The sequence below is a fragment of the Sander lucioperca genome, chromosome 10 (genome assembly GCF_008315115.2).
Source record: "Sander lucioperca isolate FBNREF2018 chromosome 10, SLUC_FBN_1.2, whole genome shotgun sequence".
NCBI classification, from domain to species: Eukaryota; Metazoa; Chordata; class Actinopteri; order Perciformes; family Percidae; genus Sander; species Sander lucioperca.
Window position 1 is genome coordinate 25,477,506 of NC_050182.1, and position 27,171 is coordinate 25,504,676.

A 27,171-nucleotide genomic window follows, 5' to 3' on the forward strand; every position below is an offset into this window, starting at 1 on the left:
CCCGAAATCACACCCACTCAGAGTAAAATGTGTGACAGAGAAGGAGAGATAGCTCGGGGTTGGAGTTGGCCTACTTTGCAGTCAGTACTTTGGAAAACCGGACGACATTTATGGAGGATAGGCCTATGTAAAGACAGGCAGTATCCAATGTTAATGCTAAACAAACTCAACCAGATGACACCATTTTGTATTATTATCTTTGATGAGTGCGTGCGTGCAGAGAGTCTCGGAAGAAGAGAGATTGAGTGAAAAGAGAGTCATCAGGTTCATGGTAATTTACTCCAAAGGTCACCATCTGCCTGCCTTGCCTCGTGCCCTCTGTGGGCCAGCATCCCCCGCCACCATATAGTAGGCTACACCCCTCCCACACAGCACACACACTTGCATGTATAAGCTATATCGTCGCACTAGGGGCTTACGAACAGCACCGGCAGAGGAGGCACGTAGCGCCCTGAGGTTGTGAACGGTGTGCAGGCAGCGGGCAGCACGCCACCGGGACTGTAAAGCCTTCCTGCACGATGGAGAAGAAACAGCTATAACGCACGCAAGTGCAAGAGCAGGGATGCTGAGGTGGAAAACCCCAAATTTTATGTTACGCTTTTTTTGTAACCAGAGCAGACTAATGCTACACATTTAGGCTTTAGTTTCGAATTGGCCTTCTACAGATATGCCATTGCCTACAGCAGTAAGTGTTTTATCAAACTAATGTGTGTCAGTAATGTATGTCAATATCACTTGTTTGGGCCTATGTATGTATGAAAATAATCCCATTGTTTAAAATATAATAAATAGGTCTACCTATGTCCAGAAACACCCTAGCCTGGGAAAACCTTGACGAACTTCCGGCAAATTTGAGATTAGTTACAACTGAGAAGGGTCTGGTGTCAACCAGGCTAGAAACACCCCAGAAATCCTGGCAGGGCCTTTGGCTACCATACAGAGGGCACTCTTCTGTTTATTACCTGGGGGGAGTTTTGATTACTGATAACTGATTTTATGGTGCCATTTTGGCCAGGTAACAGATAATGTATCTCAAGAGACTTCCTGGTCAATAATTAAAAAAAATAAATAATAATAATTCAAATATTTTTGGGATGACCATATAAAATGCGTAAGAACAGCCTCACTTAATATTTCGACAATAACACTATTCTTATTTAAAAAATAAACAAACAAGTCACCATGCAGACTTGACATCAAGAAGAGACATTTCCCTGTAGGCCACTTATTCCTCAGGAAAACTATGCCTGTTCTTTCCTGTATTAGACTCAACAGCGCCATCGTTTGGAGGAAACTAGCTATCACCCTTAATCACTGGGCAAAAATAAACATGACACACCACTTCATTTCTGTGTTGTTTTTATTTAAAATGAAGCTTTGAGATAATAATTTTTCCACACTGTTTTTTTTGTTTTTGTATGATAAAAAAAAAGCCTCTGTATCAACAATAACAATCTTATAAACTCTGGTGGTAACAAAGACAATTTGATACAGCTTCATAAAAGAAAATAAATTACATGTTCTTTAGATAATAGATAAATTACTATCCTTTTTTGTTTTTATATAAAAAGTAATTTTTACTACGAGAGATTAGAGACAAGAATGACAGTCAAAGCCACGAACGCAAAACACGCACGCACATACATACACGCACGCACGCACGCACGCACACACACACACACACACACACACACACACACACACACACACACACACACACACACACACACACACGCACGCACACACACACACACACACACACACACACACACACACACACACACACACACACACACACACACACATCCCAAACACACAAGGACAATAAAGTCACTGATTCTCTTGTCAAATGTAAAATAGTTATATGACAGCTAGGTGTGAATAAATGCAGTCTACAACAACACTTCTGATAAATCTACTAAGTAATAAAACATAAGTGCCTACTATGTTCAAAGAAATTATAGACATTAAAACATATCTGACAAATATACAGACTCCTCACCTTCGAGTGGGCAGGGTGTAATGTAATGTGTTTGTCTTCATGGGAGGTGCGGGAGGAGAAAAAGAGCAAAGTAAAAACAGTCGATGTAAGAGAAAGAGAGAAATAGCATAATGAGTACTTATACACATATACAGAGGTTTACTTCCAGGTCAAAGCAGAATTATTGCATTTGATCCGTATCATAAGCTAAGTTATTAAAATACTTTTGTAAGAAAGCAGCTTTTTTCAGTCTACATGAGGTTTCCTAATTATGGCTTCACCTACTTTCATAGGACAGATTCATCATCGCCTCCCAAAAAGGAGACGACGGATGCAAAAAGAAAAGATTTTGAGATGAGGTGAGGAAACAGGGAAGACAATCGTCATAGAGCCCTGATCACTAATATGCAAAATAAGGTCAGTGAGTGAATTGTTTTACATCTCCAAACCTGTGCGTCACCAAGTTCGAGCTTAAAGGCGTTATTCTATATATTTCTTATTGTCGATAAATCCCAGCAATCCCTGTGACATAGAGCTCCATTGTTTAAAATAAAACTATTAAAGTGCTCATATTATGCTTTTTGGCTTTTTCCCTTGTGCACGTTAGAAAACACTGTTCACAAACTGCTCCAAACAGCTCTATTGTAGTCCAGCCTTTACTTCCGTGATGAACGTGCGTCACTTTAACACACGTTAATAATATAAAGCTCGAGCCGTTCGCGGGTTTCCATGGTAACGTCGCTGTTATGCTTAGAATTGTGACAGTTTTTCCTTGATATGATTGACAGCATATTGATGGCTGTGGGCGGGGTGCTGAACCAGAGAACGCAGCGATTAATGCATTATGACGTCTGATAATTCCACGTAGCCTGGGTGTCTCTGTGTAGTCTTGCTAATTATTCAGTCTCATATGCCATGTATTTGCCAGGAGATGAAAAATAATTCAATTGGAATATCAATATTTGGTGCTGAAGGAGATGGAGCTGAGCTCCGGCAGGGTGTGTTGTGGACCTGAGGAGGCGGCGCTGCGCTCCGGTGCGCTCCGGCCCAATTTAACCTCTGCACGTTATAATGCTCGCCTAGCTGCTAGCATGGCACGCCCTCATACTGTGCTTCTGACTAGCTTGTAGTGCTGACCTAGCTACTGCGCATGTGCGATTCCCAACAAAGATGTAACAGAAGTGAGATGTCTCACTCTGTAGCTAAAACAGAGCTCAACACACAGGGTGAAAAGAGAAGCTGCAGCAATGTGCAGTACAACAAAAATATGGTGTTTTTTGAAAATAAAACCATGTAAACCTATTCTGATATAACCTCTAAATACAATTATGAACCTGAAAATGAGCATAATATGAGCACTTTAAAAAAATTTTTTTTTTTTGTAAGAACATAACTGCAACTATGACACCTTAGCTGTGGATTTTAACACAACTCAAACAGCTCTCTTCAAAAAGACCTACATGTATGAAACTGACATGAATAGGACCGTACAGACTCTGTGCTGCTTGTTTAACATCCATGTCTAATAATCCTTGTTTAGGAAGAATCTCACTTATTCACGCTCTGATATATTTGGTCACTAACTGCCATGGTCACCCCACTCCTTTGGTTCATCTGTCCAAATACTGAACTGAACAATAAGAGGACACTTGTAGAAATATTTTTGGCAAACAGAAAAAAGATGAACGATATGTTAATTAAATCCTTCTAGCTTAGTTGGGGGTCTGCAGTGTACAGAAACACAGTTGATCTATTCCAGTAGATCTTCAGCACAAGTAGTACTACAGTATACACAGTTTATCTAGCACCCATGGTAATTATTTGTTCAGCACGTTTCTTTGCATAATTAGTGGTATGCATGTCTGATTACATCTGTTTTAAGATCCTGTAGATTAAAGAGAATCTTCAAAAAAAGCCTAAATTTGCTGTTGAAACACAGCTGTGTCCTCAGTGAGCACCTTCCATTATAATCTCTCAGCCTTAGAAATCAGCCTCCAAGAGTTGAAATCACAGCAAATGCATCACTCAGCCCTTTGTGACACATTATGAACCTGTTAAAGCTAACGCACAAAGTAAACAGATGCAATCTCAGTGGAATATGTGGTTCTAAAGTCGTATACAGAGAACTGGAAAAAGGACCTGGCTGCTTTCACAGTTATTTACCGGAAGAATCAGGAGAAAATAGCTAAATGTTATCTGACAGCCACCACAAGGATTATGTCTACTCTGGGCTGTCCATTTCTACAGACTTCTCATTTCAGCCCTTTTGACTTAATCCTTAATTTATTGCACACCTGTGCTGCCTGTGTGATTGGCTGGTCAGTGCCTCTTGGCACGCTGAGCACTTTGGGTACACGAGGCACAGCAGGCAGTCTTGTAGTAGGAGTAGACGCACAGCCTGGCCTGAACCACCATCACACAGTTGTGACGTCTGTCCCGGCAGTTTTCATCTGTGAACAGAGAGGAGGAGAGAGAGGTTGGTGGCAAGAAAGAAAAAAGACACACACTCATACACAACATCGTCACACGCACGCACGCACGCACGCACACGCACGCGCACACACACACACACACACACACACACACACACACACACACACACACACACACACACACACACACCTGTGACTTGTGGACTGCAGGGTATTGTGTTGCAGATTTGCTCCTGTTCAGGTTTGGTGTTGAAATCACATTCATGGCTGTGTTTTTTGTCTGGTGTTAGACAGCGTACCTCCCGCATTTGTAAACCTTTTCCACAAGAACGTGAGCACTGAGAATAAAGAGAGTGTACATAATATAGTTATGAATTAAAATACATCAGAGTTGTCCTGACCAATTTTGTCTGTTCCGTCACATTATTTCTCTTTCCAACATTTTATTCTGAGATCCCCCTCCCTTTCTCCTCGTCTCTCACCGCGCTCCACTCTGTTGTGAACCACTGTGGCTCACACTCTTCCATCTCACACTCTTGGACTGCGGCAGGTTTGTCCAGATGAGCACACTGACTGGCTGGCGTGACAGTAAAATCATTCCCCATCTTCTGGACACAAATGATGTCTCGTCGCTGAGTTCCATTCCCACAGGGGACATTACACTGGAAAAAGAACAAAAATCTCTAAACCAAGAATACAGTAGCAATTACTGCAACATGAATTCCCTTTTACTCCAAAACAATCATTCAAAACCTTTATATGCAACCCCCCCCAAAGAATTAAATAAGATGTGAGATGACACAAAATTGATGACACTAATTAAAGTTACTGAAATTGTAGAAACTAAAAGGAACAGTTGAATTCCCACACACTCAATTCCAACTTTATCGAAAATGCAACGTTTTGGTCATGAACTTCTGTCAGGCATCAAACACAATGTGAAACAACAATGTTTTTATTCTAGAAACTAAGAATACGAAAGGGAAAAATACATTGACGTTTTAAACTTACTTGCAGTAAGAAAAAACATGGATACAATTTGCCCTTCAAATCTAGTTTTCCTCCCTTCGTCTCTGCATTTAATTCATCCCCTCCATCCTACCTGTGTCCAGGGGCTGCTGTACCACATGGTTGTTGGCACACAGGGACCTCCGTTGCAGGCCTTCATCTCTGCCGGTTTTTCCCCAACACAGTCTCCTCCTCCTCCACCCTCTCTGACCCCTCCTCGAGTCAGACACAACACCTCCCTCCTCTGCACCCCGGGGCCACACTGCGCCGAACACTGAGGGACAAAGTGGAAGATCATGTTGAGGATTACTGTTAAGTGCTGTGGATGTTTGTTTCCTTTGCTTCTTTGTCTGTGTGTTACTCACAGTGTTGGACCAGTCAGTGAAGTACCAGTTGGTTACACAGGGGCCCATGTTGCACTCCTCACTTCCTTGTGGGCGAGCCCTGGAGTTGCACTCCTTTTCGTTCACCACGCTGCCTTGATCGCTGATGCAACGCACACTCCTCGTCCTCCTCCCAACTCCACAGTCCACTGAGCACTGTGACAAATGGAGAAGAGAAAAGCAAGAATGAGTACAAACAGATGAAAGAAATTGCCTTGATAATAATCTAGAGTTGGTCAAATACTAGTTGACAAATAGGTTGACGGTTGATTATTAATCAATTAATCCTTTATTTGTTCCCAAAGGGCTATTGGTTGTGCAGCAGGAAAACAAAAACACAAGTACACAAACATAAAATAAAAAATGATGAATGAAAATATAAAAGCATGTGTATGTAAAACTATAAAAAGTTGTTTGTTAGTTGGAACTGTGTACTTTTCTTATGATTCATACCTGTTATAATTTGTCTATTTACCCAAAATGGTTATTAACTGATTAATTGGAAAACATAAATTAACCACAATCTTAAAAAACAATTTGTTGCCACCCATGGCACAGAGTCTGCAGCAGTCTCTGACTTAAAAAGTACTTACTAAAATTAAGAGACAGAGATAGAGACACGGCGCCATCATTTCAAATGCCAAATTAAGGGAACTCCATGCACACAAGAACTATTGCTTATTTTAACCCAACTCCTCCCAATCTCTCTGTCTGTGATATGTTAGCAGATTCTGAGATAACGGTATTTTACTTGGCCTCTTTTTACCTTGTACGCAGACCCATTAGCAGATAGATTTTCCAGTCGCACACTGGTATTGTTGACCTACCGTACTCCAGTCTGAGCCGACCTCCCAGTGGGAGCAGAGGCCGAGCTGACACTTCTGTGTGGACTCTAGTGGCGTAAGGTTGGCACAGCGCTGCGGGTGAACCATGGTGGAGCGGTTCCCAAAGCTCTGCCTGCACTGGAGCTGCCTCTGCTGCACACCAGGGCCACAGGACACACTGCACTCTGACCATGAACTGGCCTCCCAGCTGAGAGAAACAGTGAGGGAGAGACAGAGAGAGAGACATGTTTAGGCTACATTTTACAGGAACATAACACATACTCACATGCCTTCAGATGCACAACTACTTCAATAACATCTACTGCTGTGTCTCAGTATTAGATGCTTTTATCAGATCACCACAAATCATGTATGCACTGACAATGACATCAACCATTATGCAAAAAAATGTGTTTTTAGATTTCTGTCAGCATGTTTTGTTACCTTCCTGGCTTTTCATCAAGTCATCACACCACTCTCACTTTTAACATGGCGCAAACTAAAGGCAATCCAAACAGTTTCTCTATTATTCATGCTTTTTACTTGAGAAAATGTATACTGCATTTACATCTTCATTTTATCAAGTCCTTTCTCTCTGTAATTAAAAAATATAGACAGAAATCTGCCACTGCAGTGACATAATAACCTGTTCACAGTAGAAATCAACTTTTTTCAAGAATCTTCCAGAAATTAGTGTCTATATCTTTAGACGAGACAGAATAAGGCAGGCTTGCTGCACTTGAATAAATAACTTTTTTATTTGTTTTTAGAAAATACCTGAAAACAAGGTGATTTGCACTGGAGTCATACCACACTGGCAAATATTTTATTTCTTGTCTTAAAAAATAAGACTCAAAGTACAGAAAAAAAATCATTGTGCAGTAAATTATCAGCTTTGTAAAATGCAATGGCTTCTGAAGAAAAATGCTTTTCTTTCACTTCATGGAGAGCTGAATATAAAATAATATACATGGTGTGTGTGTGTTTTTTTAAGGTAACTGTGTGTTTTCTCACAACGGTGGGCAGGGATGTGTGTTACACGGCTCCTCCTCAGGACCCGGCTTGGCTGCAGAGTCACACTTCCTCTCTGGGACTTCTTCGTCTGTATGGCGGTTTATACACAGAATGACTCTGTTCTGATAGCCTACACAGAAAGATAGACACATGGATAGATGCACAAAGTGAGAAAGGTATCAGTTGTATGTTCTTGTATTTGTACCTACGAACCACAGGGGGGAGACATCACTTTATCCAACGTAAGTAAGTAGGAACCTTTTCAGCAATGAATTCAAACATCACGTTTTTTAGGTTCTAACAGGCATTTATGGACTACTGACCTTTGCCACAGGAAGCAGAACACTCTGTGAGTCCTCCTCTTCTCCACACAAACGGTGGCTGTGTGTCCGGTGGCAGGTCAGTGCGAGGGGGGATCCGAGCATTCCTATTGGGTGCAGAGCCTCGAGAACGTGACCTCTCAGGTGTCCATCGGTCCGAGGAGGGGGGAGAGAACACAGAGGTGGAGGAGGAGGAGGGGAAAGAAGGGACCGAAATAGGAGGAGGAGCAGGAGGAGGGTCTTCTACTGACACAGTGAGAGGACCTGGGAGGGAAGACAAAAATAGATTGTCATAAAGACAAATTAAAAAGGATAGGAAAGGTGGGGGAAAGAGGTAAACATTGGGAAATAGATACAAGGAGGAGGAGAAAAGAACGATAAAGAGGTAGGAAAGAGGCGAAACAGGAATGTTGAAATATTGAGACTAGGAGGAAGGCAGTGAGTCAGACGCTCATGATGTCATGATGAGGTCAGGGTCTCATGACAGCGAACATATGGACCAGATAGACAAACACACAAACACACTTGCACAAAAAAGCCCTCCCACTTGGCCCACAACCACACCCATCGTGTTTCATTAAGTCATTTGGAAAGAATGAATGTTGAGATGTTTGATTTAGGGTTCAATTCTGCCACTGACCAGATTCAACTATGTGCTAAACATGACTGTCTAGAACCCAGTGTCTCTGTGCTTCTGTATAAAACATGCAGAAAACATGGCTGTCAAAATGTAAGCCAAACAGAAGAAGGAAAATCAGAAAGTTAATGTGCGATGGACGTACTGCGAAGGGGTGACCTCCCTGGCCCTCGATCCCTCGGCCTCTCTCTGGGTGTCTCCCTCTCTCTCTCTGTCGGCCTCTCCCTCTCTACCTCCCTCTCTACGGGGACATAAAACTCATAGTTGATGCCCGGGTTCTCCTTGTGGAAAATGATCTGGAGAGCAAAACAGGGTGAGAGAACAGACAGAGTAATAGGTGAAAAGTAGCCAATGACAGGAAACACCCCAAAAAAACTGCTTTACGGATCCCCATAGAGAAATGTACATCGGGATCAGAATGAGCTACAGAACAGCCAAGAATACCAAGGCCCTGGCAGGGAATCAGTGTGTCCAAGGATGCCTCAGCAGGGTGTATGCTTGTCACCATGTGACCCCCTCTTATTAAGAAACCCTGAAGACAATCTTACAAGACTTAACATAGTCAAGGTTATCTAAACTTAACCAGCTGGAGTCCCATGGCAACAACATTTGGATCTGCTATTTTTTGCCAGAGATGGCAATGTAATTTAGGCAGTTGCTCAACACTCCTATGAACTTTGGTGAAACTTTGTCACCTCAGTTCATGACAATGACATGAAGGAATTAAAGTGATACACAAAATCTCTGTCGAGCCAACATATAATTTTTACATTTGTGTTTTTGCACAGATTAATCAAACAAGTTGTAATGTGTTAATCAGTGAGGTCAGTCTTTAGAGGTGCTGGTAAGCAGAGTTTGTTACCTTTGGACAGAGTTAGACTAGCTATTTCCAGTCTTTATGCTAAACTAAGTTAACAGGCTGCTAGTGGTTAAGATGCTGATCATGACCGTCCCTGTTTCAAGTACTTTGCACTGAGTGTTTAGATTTACCTGACCTCTCTCCTTTGCATTACTGATATGATAGCAAGATTAAGTAAAGTAGTTGATGGCGGGAGTTCTGAGTAAACAATGGGTGTAGCTAGTGGTGTAACTTGTGCAAGCTGCCCTGTAAGATCTGGTCATCACATGCTGAGATGGACAACCTGAGATGTCATAAAACAGCAAGTGTACAATCGATAAACACTTTTTAATTGGGCTATTTAATCGCTATTTTTTTTTTTGTGGCCAAACTTAATTTTGTCCCACCAGTGGAAAGGTTCTACAGATAGCAGACTTGTCTTTCTATTTTTCATCTATCCAACAATTTCTTTTCCAGCGTGTAATGAGCAGTAAAGCCTCACAGTGCCACTGGCGTGGTTATAGAGGTTTAGTCTTTTTATGTCTTATTTAAAAATCCCATAAAGCCCTAAAAATGCAGGTGATCCCAGCAGAGATCAAACTCTGGCTTTGGTGGATGCTTGCTGTATTTGAACCCCCTCCTTTCCTGTAGCTACTGGATGCAAAGCTGCAGATGACTTCTGTTCTTTAATAAGATCTTAGCCTGAGGTTAGAATTGTTATTATTAAGCCCCAGATAGCCTGATGTGACTCAGGCTAAGCTTTAATATAGCTCTCTTTATCCCGCCATAATGCTAAAATAACGACGCCTATCTGGAAGATCTTGACACAGAGCAGGAGAGCATAGCCTCGGGCTTACAACAATGTTATAGAGATGTGAAATACACGTTATGTGCATGTGTGTGATTCTTATCATGAACTTATTTTTTCCATGGCCGTACTCATGTTTGCTTACAGTGTTAAAATAAATACTGTACTTACATATAGCTGTAGCTGTGTGGTGGTGGGTCCTGGAGCCCTGAGGGACTCGCCTTTCTCTTCCTCCCCCTCCGCCTGTGCTCTAGGTCGGGTGTAAGTGAAGGTAGTCCCTCCTGCCTGGTACTCCCCAGGAGGGTCCACAGCCCACCGCCCGTTCACCACTGAAGCCCCTGTGCCACTCCTCATGGCTGGAGAGATGGGTGTGGAGTGTCAGAAAGGAGGAGACAGAGGGAATTGAGCAAGTAGTTTTATTTTCTTATTTTAACCTTGTTTAGTCTACATAGTGGTGAATTCTTAGGAAACCCCCATAAGCTCAAACACACTCTCAGTCAGACAAACACAGACTTTGGAGTGCTGTCTCATTACCAAACAGGAGGAAAACCACTCTCACATACACACTTCACTGGCTCCTTATGGGCTCTAACAATACACACTTTATCTGCTTGGAGTCTGTGAGGCCACAAAATTTACAGTCTTAGTCCAAGCCAGTGCACACATACTTGTGGGCCAAATCTTATTCCAAAATCTGCAATTCCCTTGCCAACGTCTCACTTCTACTAGAGCTGCAACCAGTATTATGTAAGAGGTTCTAAACTGTGTGTGCGTGTATGATTTTGTTTGTGTCTATTAGATCTTACCCAGGTAATTAGGGCTGGCTCGTCTCTCCGTGATGTTAATGAATGTAGCTCCGGGCGGGATGTCCAGGATCTTGTGGTAACCAAGGGGAACCGTGACATTTTGGAAGCTTCCCGTCACCTTTCGACAGGAGTTTTCCCGCCCACCACACACTCCACACTTGTCAATCACAGAGCCGGAGCCCAGTACCCCATCGCAACCCTCGGTCTGGCAGGAGAGGAAGGTGAAAAGACGTGAGTGATGGGTCAGACAATGAGGGGGGAAAATGGTGGCAGGGGAACAAGAGAGATGTGGGAGGAGGGGTGGGGACAGAGCGGAGAAAAGCTATTCCAATGTGGTTGACATTTCACATCCACCGCCAGTGTTTACTTTACCATTGTTTGTGTAAATTGGTAACTGTTGCTGGCCAGATTAATGCCAGAAACAGAAGTGTGGAATAAGGGCAAAATCAGAGAGTGAGCGTGCAAATGAGAGAAAGTGGGAAAGATACAGAGAACAGAGGCCCAGAGCAGGGTAATAAAAAAAAGGTTGGAGACACTCTGAATCTGAATGCCAGGCTTAAATCAGCCTTCAGACGTAAGACAAAGAGGTTCTGGACTTTGTCAACCCTGGCTAGACAGAATAGATTTGGGCTCAGACACCTGAAGCTAAAATCACGCATGCACATTTAAATGTGCTCACCAGACATTGTCCTTCTACACACACGTCGTTGGAGCTGAAGTTGAAGCAGGGGGTCCCGTCTCTGACACGTTCGGCCTGGCGGACATAGAAGCGATAGCCGGCAGGTCTGCAGGTCAGCTCGCACTGTTTCTCCACACCAACTGAAACACATTGACAGAGGAAAGGAGGATTACTGCACAATGTATTGTTATAAGTGTGTGTGTGATCTGTTTAGCTTATTTCAGCGTCTGCCTGGTGTGGAGAAGACCCAGCTACGGGATGAATGTCTTTCCATGTGGCTTTCCCAACTATCAGACAGCACCAGAATGATTAGCTATTTCCCCTGCTGCTCACTTGTGCGAGTGCATTCACTGCTGCACCTTACCATGAGATAGATACCCAGAGGAGAGGTTTAAACATAAGCCAGAGGAAGGTTTGATTTATGAGAGGAACCCAACGGGCGCACGCCGCAGGGAGAGATGTACTTAGAGAAAAAGAGAACAGAAGGGAAGAATAAGAGAAAGAGAAGACAGCTTCAAGGTGAAAGAGGACATTGAAGTCCTTCAGTGCTAAGAGAATAAGCAGACAAATACACAAGTGGAGAATAAAGAGGATCTCATAACAGAATAGGGGTGGGGTACAAGCAAAAAATGTGGAGAAAGTAAGAAGAGTATTTCTGTGGTGAAATACAATAAGCAGATTTAAAGGAATATTTTAACAACTTGGGAAATATGCTTGTTTGCTTTCTTTTCTAGTATGAAATGTGAAGACATTAATCTGACTTAACTCCCTATAAAACCACAAATTGTCATTTTTACATACTTGTTTATATAAGCATAACACACATGGACAAAGCCAGGCTAGCTGTTTCCCTCTGTTTCCAGTGTCAATGCTAAGCTAAGCTAACCACTGTTTACAGGTATGAATGTAGGGTAATGTAGGAGCAGTTTTGACAAGATAGAAGAATGTGTGGAATAAAAATACAAAAAAAACAATATTGCCCTGATTCTGCTGAAGCAATTTTAATACTTTTTCAAAAATACTGTTTATTTATTTGTTGTTTATGTTACAGAGGAGCATTTCTAAATTGGTCTATTTTAATACAGACATGAAATGATCTTGCCTTGAAAAGAAAGTGAATAAGTGTATTTCCCAAAAATGTTGAACATTTCCTTTAAAGAAGAAAGAAAGAGACAGAGGAATGGGCAAAAAAAACAGGAAGGGACAATGAGTGGCTCCACTGTTCATCATCCTCTTTTAGGTTAGAGATTGGGGGTCTAGCAGGGGTTAAAGGCCTCGGGCAGAGCTGGTGTGTGTTTGTGTATAGGCCTGCGTTTGTGTGTGTAAAATAGAGCCATAAACATGAGCTCATAGCATAGATAAGGGGTCATAGATTTAGTTGCAGATGGGAGGGAGGAGTTTCTGTCATTGGGAGTTCAGGGGTTAAAAGGACAAATTCTGTGCTTCTGAAATTATGACTTCTCACTGTGGTGTCATATTTCCAAATTACGACAGAAATGTGCCCACTATTGAATTATATGAAGAACATGACACCTTGTGGTCAACCGTTTTACACAGTTATATTATTCTGTCCTTGAAGCAGTTTGAAAAATAGGGTTTCTCTCCAAAAGCCTGTCTTTTGTGAAGTAATTTTGACATTTTTAAGTAATCAAAGTGTGGTTCTGATATTACACCAATGCCACCTAGTTTTCATATATTAACACAGAAGATTGTTTCACCATGGGAAGACCTTCTCTCCCATTTCAATAAGCCATCATCACCAAATAACCCAAAGCCCCTACCATCTTCAAAGTCAAGATGTTCATAGGCGATAGCCGAGAACAAAGACTAAAGGTCAAATACCTGACCCCTGCTTTCACCTTGTGTGTCCAAGAGAGAATGCAGAAAGTGTGTAGTGAACTTAAAGTAACTCCATATGTCTCATAGAATCTGTTTCTTAAATCTCTACATTGAAGTGCAACAATGCTACGGCAGGTATAATATAACTAGTACACAAGTCATCATACCAGAAAAATGGCAAACTTCGAGACAGAAGATAAGGATTAGTAAAACTGGACAGTTAGAATGCCATTTCATTGTTTTGTTTCCATTTCAGCAAATAAAAGCATAAGTAGTATCCTATTTTGAGTGAACCTAGTATCATCTTAATGACGAAAAAACTCCGGAGACATTAAGGAGTGAATTTTTCTCACTAAGTGGCTGAAAGTGGTCAGGAAGTCATACAAGTGAAGCAATTGACAATTGAAGGCTGGATGTACATCAATTTGCTTGTAAATATACTCTGGAAACGTAGTAGTGGCACTTCAGCATAGGTAAACATAGACTCTATGATACTTTAAGGAGCAGAGACAGTTTCAGTGGTACAGCAAACTCATCAGTTTACTTTGTTGCTGGAAAAATGTATGAATTCTGTTAAATGGTTCTAAAATATGGTGAGAGAGAATATAAAACATCAGAAAAGAGAGTGCTTCATCAACGTTGTGTCATCGGCATATGTGGAAACAACCAAGTGCCAGTGAGAGAAAGAAGAGGAATTGAGGGGTGTTATCTTAATGTCTGAAAAACTGCTTTCATTTATAAAAAAAAAAACATCAGTGAGCATTTAATAAAGATGATTTTATATTCAAACTCATAACTGTTTTTTTGTCAGATCAGATGACTCCGATCTACAGCAGCTTCCTGTTCTCTGCTTTACAGAAAAGGAATTTGTTCTTTTAAACTAATTGATATAACAATGTGGGATGATTTTTTTTTTATTGATTTAACTGATTTCGATTAACACATGAATGTCACTCTTGTTAGCTGCATATAACTACTGTATAATAATTAGTATGAAAGCATTAGCTACTGTCCATGATTGCCATCCAAAAGAGCCAAACTTCTATCTCCACTTATTTGCCACCATTTACTTGTCTTATAATTGCAGCGACACGGATATACGTACATATTTAGAAAGAATGAGGAAGGGAGGCAGTGTTCCCACCCTCTCTCTCTCCACCCTTGTTCTCTCTTTCTGTCTGTCATAGTTATCTTTGAGAGATTAGACTGGAGACAGTGACAGAAAAGAGAGGGGGAGACGTGTTGCCACTCATGTACTCTCTGCCTCTCTCTCTGTATGCTTCCTCCTCATCTCCCTTATTCTCCATCTCCTCATCCTGCCCTGAAATCATGTTCGAGTGCCCTCCAACTCCTAATCATCTTTCTCTCTATTTTAGCATCTTTGAATTTCATTTGTCTCTAGCTACTGCACTCTGCTTCTCTGTTCCCCTCTTCGCCTCAATCTCGGGCCTCTCCCTCTCTCTCTCTCTCTCTGAGCTTAGTGTTCAGACAGTGGAATATATGTTGTCTAAATATACTTCCCCACTATCTCTCCGTCTAAACAAACTCCAACAGGGAGAGAGAAAGAGCGAGGCAGCGGGACAGGAAGAGGGGAGGATGGGTGCGTAGAGAGGGGATGAGGCCTTAAAAAAAGGGAGTATTCAAGTAAAACAACACCTGCACGTGCAACGCTTACAAAACTAGAGAGGTACTGTTATTCAGAGTGCCAAGCTTGTGAGGGAAACATTACTGCTAAAATAAATCACTTCTGTGGTTTATAACCATAATGGCAGCTTTACAGTTTAAGCTATGAGTTACAAACCATAGGCCACAACACTTTGCAGTACATACATAACAAGGCTGTCACCTTGGAGGCAAAAAACCACACACTAAGTAGCAAGAGGTGACTGCACGATTTCATGTAAATACTTATGGGAATTATATGCAGTGCCGTACAAAGTCCTAAACAGATGAGTGCAGCTGGAGAGAAATGACTAATACACCATTCAATGTTGAAACACACACACTCCTCGCAGCCTCCAGTGTGTTGATAGGAAGCTAGATATGAAGGTTTGGGTTGTAGCCAATGGGACCGGACTGAAGTAAACAGTGCAAACAGTTTACTTAGCCGAGTGGAATAGGATCATCTCCAGCGCAGATCGAGCGTGTCTGTCCCAGCTGACGTCATCTGCAAATACCTTTGACACATACCGGACTGTATCTACCCCCATCAGAGTCATCACTACCATTAAATGTGACATCTGCCATTTAGAAGCTTCTTTTATCCAAAAAACATCCTCACAGTGATATGACTTTGCTGTTTCTTTACCAGGATTCTACCAGGATTTACCCATGTATCACCCACCCCCCACTATAAGCGTTTGTCTCTGTTTTTCTTCCTGTCCTCTCGCTCTGTCCTGTCCTCTCCTCTTCTCAGCAGATCTCAAGGACAAACTGGTTTTAAAATGAGCCGAGTGGAGCAGAGGGCAAGGACGCACAGCAGATAGAGAGAATTTAGGAGCAGCTCATTTCAGGATAAATACAGTAATCTCACTCTTTCCCCTCACAAACACACAGAGACGGGAGTTGGTGGGTGAAAGGAAAGCCCTTGTGTGTTTATGCAGACAGTTAGACTCCAGCTGATACCCCTGCGATGACTCCCTGTGCAGATGTACAGCATGTGTTGTCTAGATACACCTGCATCCTCAAAACTGGCCTGAGGCTTCTCTGACAAGACCAAAACATATCAGAACAGCCTTTAAGGTGTACTTCCTCTGTTGACCTTTTACACAAGTAATGCAACAGTTGTTAAACAGTTGCCTGTTTACACATCCAGCTGTGACAGAACAACATTAGCATTATTTTGCAGTTGTGTTTCTGGCTCTCTGAATATTCACTCTCCTTTAAGCTCCATTTTACTCAACACTAGGAAATAGCTGCATCTTTAGCTGCTAAATTTCTTTCATCTTTCAGCTTTCTTCACTAGCTACTCACTGCCTGTCTGCTGCTTGGTGCTGATCAGGTAGTGTACAGTGGGTTCATTTGAGCTTTTGCACTAAAACAGCTGCCTGCTGCATCTGGAAATGAGGTTGATGAGATAGGTGACAGACAGTGAAAACAGTAAAGCTGCAGGGCGTAAAACCAAAACAATTAGCTGAAAGATGCTACAATTCTCCAAGGGAAAAGTTGGGTGAGATTTCTCTGTGGGTTTGTCGATCAAGCCTTTTCACGTTTTTATCCTGTCATTCTTCATGACATCTTATTTGTGTTACATGCTCTTCCAGGTTTGTGTATTTTTTGACAAGTGTGTTATGTGTGTTTTAACACAGAATGTATGTGGTTGGTGTTGCTGATCTAGTGTGTCTGGCTCTACTCTCTCACAGTGTGTGTGTTGAGGAATGTCAGCCAGCTGATACAGTAATCACAAGTGGATAGACAGACAGATACACAAACACACATGCACAACATTTTTTTCCACATACTATCTCAGATCCATTAAGCCATTCATCTACAGTACAAGCACCCTTTTCAATACGTTCATACTGTAAATACACAGAGGCTTGTACACACAAGTCTAATGACAAATATTGTTGATATCATCTCACAGCTGTGTTTCTTTCTACTCTCTTTCTCTTCCCCTCCTCCATCTCTCACTCCCAAATCCCCCCATGTTTTGTAATATTCTCTCCATCCACTCTTCTTTTTCCTCAAATATCTGTTTAGCGTTTTCTCTCTTTCTCTTTCCTTTCTTCCAGCATTGGATAACAAAGATAAATAGACACAATCTTCATTAAGCTGAACTATGATACACTTAACACAAAAGTAAACAAACACACAGACACACTCACACATACAGTACGGAGAAACAAAGACGCGCGCGCACACACACACACACACACACACACACACACACACACACACACACACACAGACGCTACATTTTGCTCCCAGTGGTCATTTGACAAAACACTTGCATCCCATCACCTCTCACCTCCCCTTCTCTGTCTTTTTCTTTCTTTCTCTATCTCACTCGGTAGGAATCTGTGTGCTTAGTCGGGGCTGGGAGGAGAAGCTTGGCAGGAGAGAAAGGGAGATGTTGGACCAATGAGAGGAAACAGAGAGGAGGTAGAGTGTTTTTGTGCAAAGAATAAAAAGCAGATTAAGTTCCAATTATTGTCTTTTTCTCTTGACTCTTACCACCCTCGTCGCTGCATGTACTGCAAGTCAATGAGAGGAGGGATTGTGGTGGGTTGAGCATGCAGTGAAAGGCCTGCCAACACAGTAATACCAGAGCAACATTTAACTCATTTAATGACACATTTTACTGACGCTTTTTCACCCCCCCCCCTTCTTTTCCTCTCCTAGCATTTAATTTTCGCAATAAGCCTATTATCACATTGAAGCACTGTGCAGCTAAACCATAAACTACCATGTGTGTGTTAACTCAATACTCACCCTCACTGAAAGGTTCCCAGTTGTAGAGGCGACCCATGAACTCCTGGGTGTTAAAGGCTGCACACTGCTCTGCTCTGGAGTCCAACACACCTCCTCCACAAACCTGGAGGACAGAAACACAGGAGAAGACTTTCAAATGCATTGCGACAAATACAACTGATATGAAATAGCCCAGCTATTAAACCTGTGGTCATTTTTCTCCCAGTCCCTGGAGGAGTAAAGGTGGAGTGGACTGTTATGAGGAAAAACAGCTAATAAATAAGGGGAGAATTAATTTAAGATCATAGAGGTAAGAGCAACCACGCCATACCCATACACACAAACACACACATAGTCTCCATGCTGCTTTTGGCAGTCAGCGAGTGTATTAACCATATGGAAATAATAGATTTTTTGGAAGTGGCTGCTCACATAAATCCGCCATGGCTTTCAGTGCATGACCACAGAATGTGATGTGAATGCACATGTGTGTGTGTGTGTGTGTGTGTGTGTGTGTGTGTGTGTGTGTGTGTGTGTGTGTGTGTGAGCACATGTCCAGCTTGTGCTCGTTCAAGCAGAGTCCTCATGGAGCAGTATAGTGGAAAGAGTTTTAGCATACCTGCATTTAAACGGCCCTAAAACATCAGACCGACACAACTGTGTTGGTTTATACTGTACTGACCGTAATTCACATTGCCCCAGTCCTGTGACACACACACACACACACACACACACACACACACACACAAATCTTAATTTAATTTAAATACATGCAAACTAATTACCTGACATTCCCATCAGCCTCAGCTGTACTTTGTGTTTAGTGCCAATTAGCAAATGATAGATAGTGATAGTGAACATGGTAAGCAATATACCTGCTATGCACCAGTATGTTAGCATTGTCATTGTGAGCATGTTGGCATTCGTATTTAGCTCAAAGCACTGCTGTGCTGTGCCTCAGTACAGCCTCACAGGGCTGCTAACACACACACACACACACACACACACACACACACACACACACACTTGGTGCGTCTCACTATCTTTGTGGGGACCCGTCATTGACATAATGCATTCCCTAGCCCCTTACCCTAACCTTAACCATCACAACTAAATGCCTAACATTAACCCTAACCCTCACCCTAACCATAACCTAATTCTAACCCTAATCCTAAAACCAAGTCTTAACCCTCAAACAGACCTTTAACCTTGTGGGGTCCAGCATTTTGGTCCCACAAAGCTGTCGGGACCCCACAAGTATACTGGACTCCCGTTTTTGGACCCCACGAATATAGTTAAACAAGAACACACACACACACACTCTTGCATGCCGCACACAGAGCTCTCAGATTTCTTTGCAACTCTAATCTCTGTCAGCTCCACAATCATCTTGTCTTTCGCTCCTCTTTCTTTGATTCGTTCCTCTTGTCTTTTGTTTTTATGTCGATCTCTCTCCACTCACACAGCTGTCAGAAACAGCTGGAAAGTTCCTAGTCACTCATCTGGGGAGACAAGTGCAGGGGAGGAGGCGGATTTGCACGCGCACACACACACACACACACACACACACACACACATACACACACACACACACACACACACACACACACACACACATGCACACGCAGTTCCCATGTGAACCAGCCCCTGCGACAAAGTGGAACTAAAAGTCTCTCATGGATAAACAGTCAAAGAATGCACTCATTGACACTGGCTTTGCTGAATTTCACACTTACAGTGTTGTGTTTGTATGAGTAAAGGAATGTATGTCGCAGTCAAGTCACAAAGCACTCATAAGGATCATTTGTTGTTTCTCTTCTAGTGGAGTGTGAAACCAGCTCATGAAACTTTTTGTGGTACACTCTGCCACAATTTCACACTGCTGAAATAGACTTATTTTTCAGTTTTTTATGGGCGATATTTTATAGTCTGGTTTAAGCCTCTTATATGAGAGTGTGTCTGTCTGAGCCTTTATACAGTCTATGGTTTGAGCTATAGCCACTGAATAAATATGTATGTGTGTGTGTGTGTGTGTGTGTGTGGGAGGGGGGGGGCGCTTGAGGGTCAGTGTACGCATGTGACCTGATGTTTTCAACTAACCATGTAAATCTGCCAGGACGTGTGTGTGAAATGCGGTTGGTAATGGTTGTAAATATTTCTGCAGGACACAAACATGTTGGGCCGCATTTCAAACAGGATAGTTCCTGTGTATCAGTGCGTGTGTGTGTGCCTGTATGAATGGAAAACAAACCTAAACACACACACAAACAAGGATGGTGTGTGTACAACTATGCTACAGTAGAGTAAAAAAGAAAGAAAGAAAGAAAGAGCTTCCATAAAAGACAAAAAGAGGAATGTAAAATGAAAAGAGAGAATGCAAGTAAAAGTCAAGTGTGTTCATTCATGCATTGATGATTGTATGAGCGCTACAGGGCAAGTAGATTCTCCTCCCAAAAGAGAGTTTAGGGTGTGTAAAAACATCGGGAGGCTAATGGACTGAATGGAGGACAAAGGGAGGGGAGGTAAAGTTAGAGTAGAAACTGGTGTTTCATAGTTCTGGAGGAGAATGTGTGTGGTATTGTAAGGAATGGTATAATTATGGTGTTCCCTCAGTTACTAGTGCAGGGTTAGGGGGTCTCCCCATAACTGTGAACAGGAGTGGTGACAGGACAAGGGGGGTCGTTATTGAATAGGCCAAGGAGGGGAGAAAAAAGACAGCAATGGCTTTTACGGAAGTAAAATACTTAAAGAGGGGGGATGATGGAAGGAGATAAAGATGGTGTGTGGTGAGGGAAAGGCAGCGAGGATGAGTCTGGGCCTGTGGATGAAACTGAACTGAAGTAATGACTAAGGTCTGGAAACACGACGACTGCATCACTACAATGAAGTCAGCTGGGAAACACGAGTGGTCAGACAATCAGACAAGATATATACAAGCCAACAGTTGAGTGAGATTAAACTAAACCACTTAAGAGGTAAAACCGAAAGTGAGCCTACAACAATGTTGGCAATATACCTTTATTGTAAAGCAAAACTGGCTAACTAAGTCCCAAGTTGTATAAAACAGTGATTTCCTCTTAACTGCAATGACTTCTTACTCACAGTAATATCACAACTCGTTCCTTATACACCATCAATGTACCTGAAACTAAAAGCCACTGTAAGGCTTCTTGATCGGTAAGTAAACATAAAAGAAGCATGAAGTGAAAGATATAAAAACTGGATGCTACTAACAGACGGGGTGAACAAGTGAAAGATGGATAGCAGCAGAGAGCAGTTGAAAGAAAAGTGAATACAGCTGAAGCGAGACAGTCAAGTGTTTTGTACGGGAGCTGTGAAAGTTACAGATGTGTTTTACAACCAGGGAGGGGGCGAGAAAAGGTCTGTGGGCAATATATAGGAGCATGTAAAGGAGGAGGGGAGGTTACTGCCTGAGGGCTAAAAGCTTTGTTCTGTGTGTGCACACACATACTGACACACACACACACACAAAAAAATGCCACACACATATAAACACACACAAGCCAATCCTGGTCACACACATAACACAAACGTGAAACACAAACACCAACTCAGGCAAGACTAATGAGTTTTAAGGAGGAACACATTATTAGCCAAGCAGGAACCTTGCACCACATGTGGGTTTCCGTAGGGAAAGCCAGGTTGACACGTCATTCTCCATGCAAGTCTCTGCCTGCACAGCTGGCCATATTGCATTAATACCACATACAGGTTAAGGCTGGCCGGTCATTCCTCAAGCATTACTGCGACATGACAGACAAAACAACTGACTGCTGGCCCCTGCAGCCATACATCAACACACTCCACACGCCAGGACTAATCACAGTATGCATGCACACAAATCCTTTGTGTACTGTATGTGTTTGTCCTTAGCAATTAACATTCTCCGGCTAATCTTGTGACCGAGGCCGTGTGTCGCCGCTTTGTAGGACACCACCCAGCTCCTAGCCTTGACCTCGAGGGGGGGAAGTCAGGAGTCCTCCAGAGGAAACACTGTTCATCGATCAACAAGTGAAGGAGGCCCGTGCTGCGCCAGACGAACGGCAAGAAATGTTGCTGTTATTCTCAGGAGAAATTTGAGTTTGAGCCACAAAACAACTTTACTGTTCTAGGCAAAGAAAAGAGAAGAAAACACTAGAAAATCACTGTAACCACAAGATCAATAAATGAAACCAGAACTTTGCTTGAAGGCACTGAAAATGACAATATTTCCATGTTCCACTTTCCATGTAGCAGCTCTAAAAACCCACATCTTATTTCTACAAACCAGCGCAGTGATAATTGTTGATATAACACATATTTTCATAATAAAAAATGGGTGTGTGAGAAAGTGTGGACAGCTTCGTTTCCAGGGCTAATTTTTAATTAAATAACAGTTCCCAAAGTCTGCGCTGAACTACGTATGTAAGAGAGCTTTTACTGAAGACAGTAATGCTGCTTCCTCTGCCGGGATCCTTCTGGAATTGGATCTAAAATTGCAAAAGTTGGACTTTCTCTGTGATTTCAAATCCTTGGTGCAAAATGTTGACATATTCCTTTAAATAAAGATTACATTTAAAACTAGAACTGCAAGCAGTTATGCAGGGTCCAAGCCTCCCCGAGTCCGCGAGTCGAACCCAAGTCAAAACCCAAAGTGCGACGGAGGCAAGGCAAACAACAGGAAATATCCTAAAGAGTGAGCTGCAAAGTGTGTAGTAAATTGAAAATGCAAACTTCCTATTTACATTAATTTTATACATCCGTTCTTAAAGCATTAATGCATTTTTTTGGGTGTTGGTGAGGACCCTGGTGGCAGAGTTTTGGACATACTGGAGCCTGTCTAGGGTTTTGCTGGGAACCCCAGACAGGACTCCATTGCAGTAGTCCAAACGGGAGGATATGAAAGCGTGGCCTCAGGAGTGGCCCTAGATCATACCCTCTGAGTTTCGTAAAAATCGCATGAGCCTTTCATGAGATATAAACTTTTCATATTTGTACCACCCCTAATTGCCAATGTTCGCGAAATTTGGTACAGGGCCTCAGAGTGGAATGACAAACAAAAAATGTGGCGTGAATAGCATTTACTTTAGACGAGAAATGCAAAAATGTGTTTATTGGTCGCCAGCTACAAAAAGATTTTTAACTGAGCAAAATTCTTTTGAAACTTCTCGTCAGGTCCATCTGAAGATGCTATATGCCAAGTTTGGTGGAGATTGGACGCACGGCCTAGGAGGAGTTCAGAAAAAGTAGGTTCTAGGTGGATATGGGCGTGGCCTATATCACAAGATTTTGCTAAATTTAGGGAATGTATGAATATACTTTTTTTTTAAGGTGCGGTGCACGGTATGGGAGTTATAGGGCAAAACACGTTATTTTTATTATAGCGCCTGCTGCTGGCAGAAGTCAATTTGTGTGCCTGAGGTCCACAGGGTTCTGGACCAGTTATGAAAATTGCACTGCTACATCATACACAGTTTAGGCTGCAGCAACACTTTTATAGTAAGAAAAAAATAAAATGCGATTACAATAGGGTTCCCCGCTCCGCTGGTACTGGGAGCCGTGTTGCCCTGCAGGCTTACGCGGGCTCCCAGCCCCCTCGAGCTTGGACCCCTAAAAAGAGAGAAAAGTAAGAAATGACAGGTGGGTGGAAAGTGAGTGAGAGGAAAGGCAGAAAGGGATGAAAAAAAAACATGAAAGAGGGAAACAGAGCACACAGGTACTGATACAACATACTTTAACAAGCAGAGGTACCTGGTTTTTGTAGAGAAGCAGGTACTTCTGCTTGTTAAAGTAATGAAGCAAAGAAAGTACAGATTGGTCTAAATGAAGCAATGTGTTTGAGTGTTTGTGTGTGTTTGATTCCCAAAAACAAAAACATCTGTGCCTCTTGAAAACAACAGCAAGTGTGACAGGGTCTGCGTATAGTTATTAGAGCTGACGAGTGTGGCTCCGCGCTGATAGTCGTAAAAATATATTTCCTGTTGAATGACTCAATGCAGCAGCCTGAAGCCACGTCAGTGTGTAGAGTAGGCACAACACTAACTCCTCAGGTTTCAGCCACAGGAGCGAGACCAATTACATGTTTGTGTGTTTCAAGTATTACGTGTTTTTTCAGGTATTATGTCTGCTCAAGAGTGTAGGTTTGGTGTCAGAAGTGGTAGGATGTTAACAATGAAGTCAGAGTCAGATTTATGCATGTATGTGTAAATCCAAATGACAATGGAATTAGTTATTGTGCAATTTCAAAATTGTGTCTAGTTTCCTTGATAGAGAACCGATACTTCAAGTTCACTAAAAAAGTCAGGGAAGTGCTTTTTTCAGCCTTGAGTAGTGCCTGCAGTAATCTCCACCAAAGGGCTGAAACAATTGGTCAAGTAATCAATTAGATTAGAAGTAGATTGACAAAAAAATAATCAGCAACAAATTTAGATAATCAATTAATCATTGCAACTTTGACTGCACGATTTAACATAAAGCAGAATGTGTGAGAATGTGTGAGAGTGTGTGTGTGTGTGTGTGTGTGTGTGTGTGTGTGTGTGTGTGGGGTCCTAGTTAGTGTCCTCATTTAGGATCCTAGTGGCCTGAGGGACTGAGCCTCTCAGTGTTGGTCTGGTGTATTGGTGTATCCGGTACGTTCTACCTGACCTCAACAAGGAGAAAAGGGTGGTTTAGATCTTTAATGATCTCCTAGCCTTTTCCTTGCAGCGCCTGGTGTAAATATGCAGAGGAGGTGCGCACTGTAAGCAATACTTGGCAAATATTTACTCTTCAGTGGAGGACAGAAAGGCGAGAGGGAATGCTTTGAGAATCAATGAAACCAAAGACGTGAGAAAGGAAAGTAAGAGGAGTGTGTCTTTCTGTGAAACGTCTGCTTCAAGCTGGTGTGTCTCTTGTTTTTTTTTTCAGTCAGCTTCTTCTCGTATTCCACCTTTTCCTCCCCTCTCCCTCCGACAGAATAACTTCTCCTCTTGTTACACTCTGCGCTCACACACGCTCACACATGCTCACACACACACACACACACACACACACACACACACACACACACACACACTTTTCCATGTATCCCTCTCTTCCTCTGACACAAACTTCCTCGTCTTCCTGCAGAATCTTTTTCTCTCCATCACGCTCTATTTGTTGCTGCCTCCCTTTACTCCTCTGTACAGGACTGCCTACGTTCTTTCACACACACCTAAACATTCATCCTCAGTCAACAGCCTTCATGTCTATTTCTTCTTTGCCTCACTCCCTCCTCACCTTTTCTCTGCCCTCGCCCTTTAGCTCAACCTCCCACTACTGTGTGCAGATTTTCTAAAAACAGTACTCTCTTTCACTACTACTTAACTGCGTCACTTCCTTTACTCTAACACACACACACACACACACACACACACACACACACACACACACACACACACACACACTCTCTCTTCCCCTTTTGCCCTTCTCATTTCCTCTGTCCCTCTCTTGGTTCTCCACTTGCTTCTACGCAACAGTAAAAACACACAAATACACACAGCCAACCACACTTGTGATGGGCCTCAGGCGCGGTGTGTCATGACCAACACACCTAATAGATAATAGGATGTGTCACACACTGACTGGCTCACTCCCTCAATCACACACACACATACATACATACATCTATAAAGTATATACACGCCTGGGCAAAGTCATGCATTCATCAGCACTTAAACCTATCTTTAAATAATGAAAAGACATAAAAATGTGGCTCCTGCAGGAGCAAACAAGGCTGAAGCAGAGGCTAATGTTGGGTAAATATGTAACCCAATGAGTCAGGCTGAGCCGTCACAGGACTGCTATTAGTGCTGCTGGCACACACAGGGCAACTATTCTGCCAGCTACTAAATCTGTTTTAACACGGGGACTATCACACACCGCCGGGCCGAGACAGAAAGGAAGAAAGAGAGGGAGATGAAAGAGGGCAAGAGAGGCTGCCAAATTATCTAAAGAGAAAAAAATCAAACGGTCCACAAGTGCCAACCTTACCCCAAATTCAAGTGACTACTTCCCCTCAATAAGAGCCAGTTGTGAAAATGAGACTTGAAAGAGTGAAAATGCATGTGTGTAGGTGTGTGTGTGTGTGTGTGTGTGTGTGTGTGTGTGTGTGTGTGTGTGTGTGTGTGTGTGTGTGTGTCTTGTATTTATATTAAATCTTATCATCTCCTCCTACACTCTCACTTAAGTCAGACCTGCTACAAGTGATCTGCTGGAATAAATAACCCTGTCACATGTACTTGAGTATTTCTGTCCCTGTGATGCAATCTTAAAAAAGACAATGGATCAGTCCCTTCTGTGTATTTCATTCTGTCCCTCCATCCATTACAGATATCTCACACATGGTTGATCGATTTTCATAAAACTTGAACATGGATGATACTTTCTCAACATTGCATTTTTAAATAGCACTCTGATAAGATATTTCACATCATATTGTTTTTTTGTTTTTATCCCTTTATCTAGGTCTTGGTATAGTTTAAAATGTTTTGGTTGAATTACCAATACGAGTTTCGGTCCTGATACCAAAACAATACTTTATTTGATACCTAAGTATATTAACAAAAACAGGGTAAACACAGCTGTACAAGGACTAGGGGTGCACCGATCTGATATTAAGATCGGATATCGGCCCCGATATTGACAAAATAGCTGGATCGGTGATTGGAAAAATTAACAGATCCAGTTTTTGTTTTTTTTCCTCCGTTGCAGCACATCCTACGTCATTCGTCAGCAGCACGTGTGTCGCATGCTAGAAGAATTGAGTTAACTGTTAAGCAACATGGAGCGAGCCAAAGAGTCGGCTCTGTGGAGATATTTCACGCTTGCCACGCCAACTAGTTCGTCGGCTGTTTGCAATGTCTGCAAAGTAAATGTTTCGAGGGGTGGTGGTAGTACTGCAAAGTACAATACTATCAATTTAATCAAGCACATAAAAAAAACATGTTTAAGAAGTTTGATTAAATTCTATTTTCGATTTGAATGCACAATTGTTTTTTAAATAACAAATAAATAAGAATTATATCTATGTTATTTTGTCTTAGTTAGAAAAGTAATGTTTAGTTAGGAAAGTATGGTGCCTTTAGTCTCTTCCACATGGTGGAAGGAAGGTATAAGGTGGAAGGTATACAGTTTATTATTAATTCAACAACGGTATCGGATCGGTATCGG

The 27,171-nt window shown here is 42.2% G+C and overlaps 1 protein-coding gene across 1 annotated transcript in view; it reads right to left on the reverse strand.

Annotated features, from left to right (window-relative positions):
• Positions 1-3,363: 3,363 nt before the first annotated feature.
• The window catches only part of adamtsl4 (ADAMTS-like 4), a 33,514-nt gene continuing 9,706 nt past the window's right edge, over positions 3,364-27,171 (reverse strand). The window contains exons 5-17 of the mRNA XM_031299384.2: positions 18,004-18,106; positions 11,731-11,870; positions 11,052-11,256; positions 10,417-10,601; positions 8,745-8,895; positions 7,966-8,226; positions 7,643-7,772; positions 6,632-6,836; positions 5,787-5,960; positions 5,516-5,695; positions 4,896-5,075; positions 4,604-4,751; positions 3,364-4,431 (exon numbers count right to left, since the gene is read on the reverse strand). Coding sequence (XP_031155244.1) covers positions 4,301-4,431; positions 4,604-4,751; positions 4,896-5,075; positions 5,516-5,695; positions 5,787-5,960; positions 6,632-6,836; positions 7,643-7,772; positions 7,966-8,226; positions 8,745-8,895; positions 10,417-10,601; positions 11,052-11,256; positions 11,731-11,870; positions 18,004-18,106 — 2,193 coding nt within the window. The 3' untranslated portion in view covers positions 3,364-4,300. The remainder of the gene's footprint in view (positions 4,432-4,603; positions 4,752-4,895; positions 5,076-5,515; positions 5,696-5,786; positions 5,961-6,631; positions 6,837-7,642; positions 7,773-7,965; positions 8,227-8,744; positions 8,896-10,416; positions 10,602-11,051; positions 11,257-11,730; positions 11,871-18,003; positions 18,107-27,171) is intronic.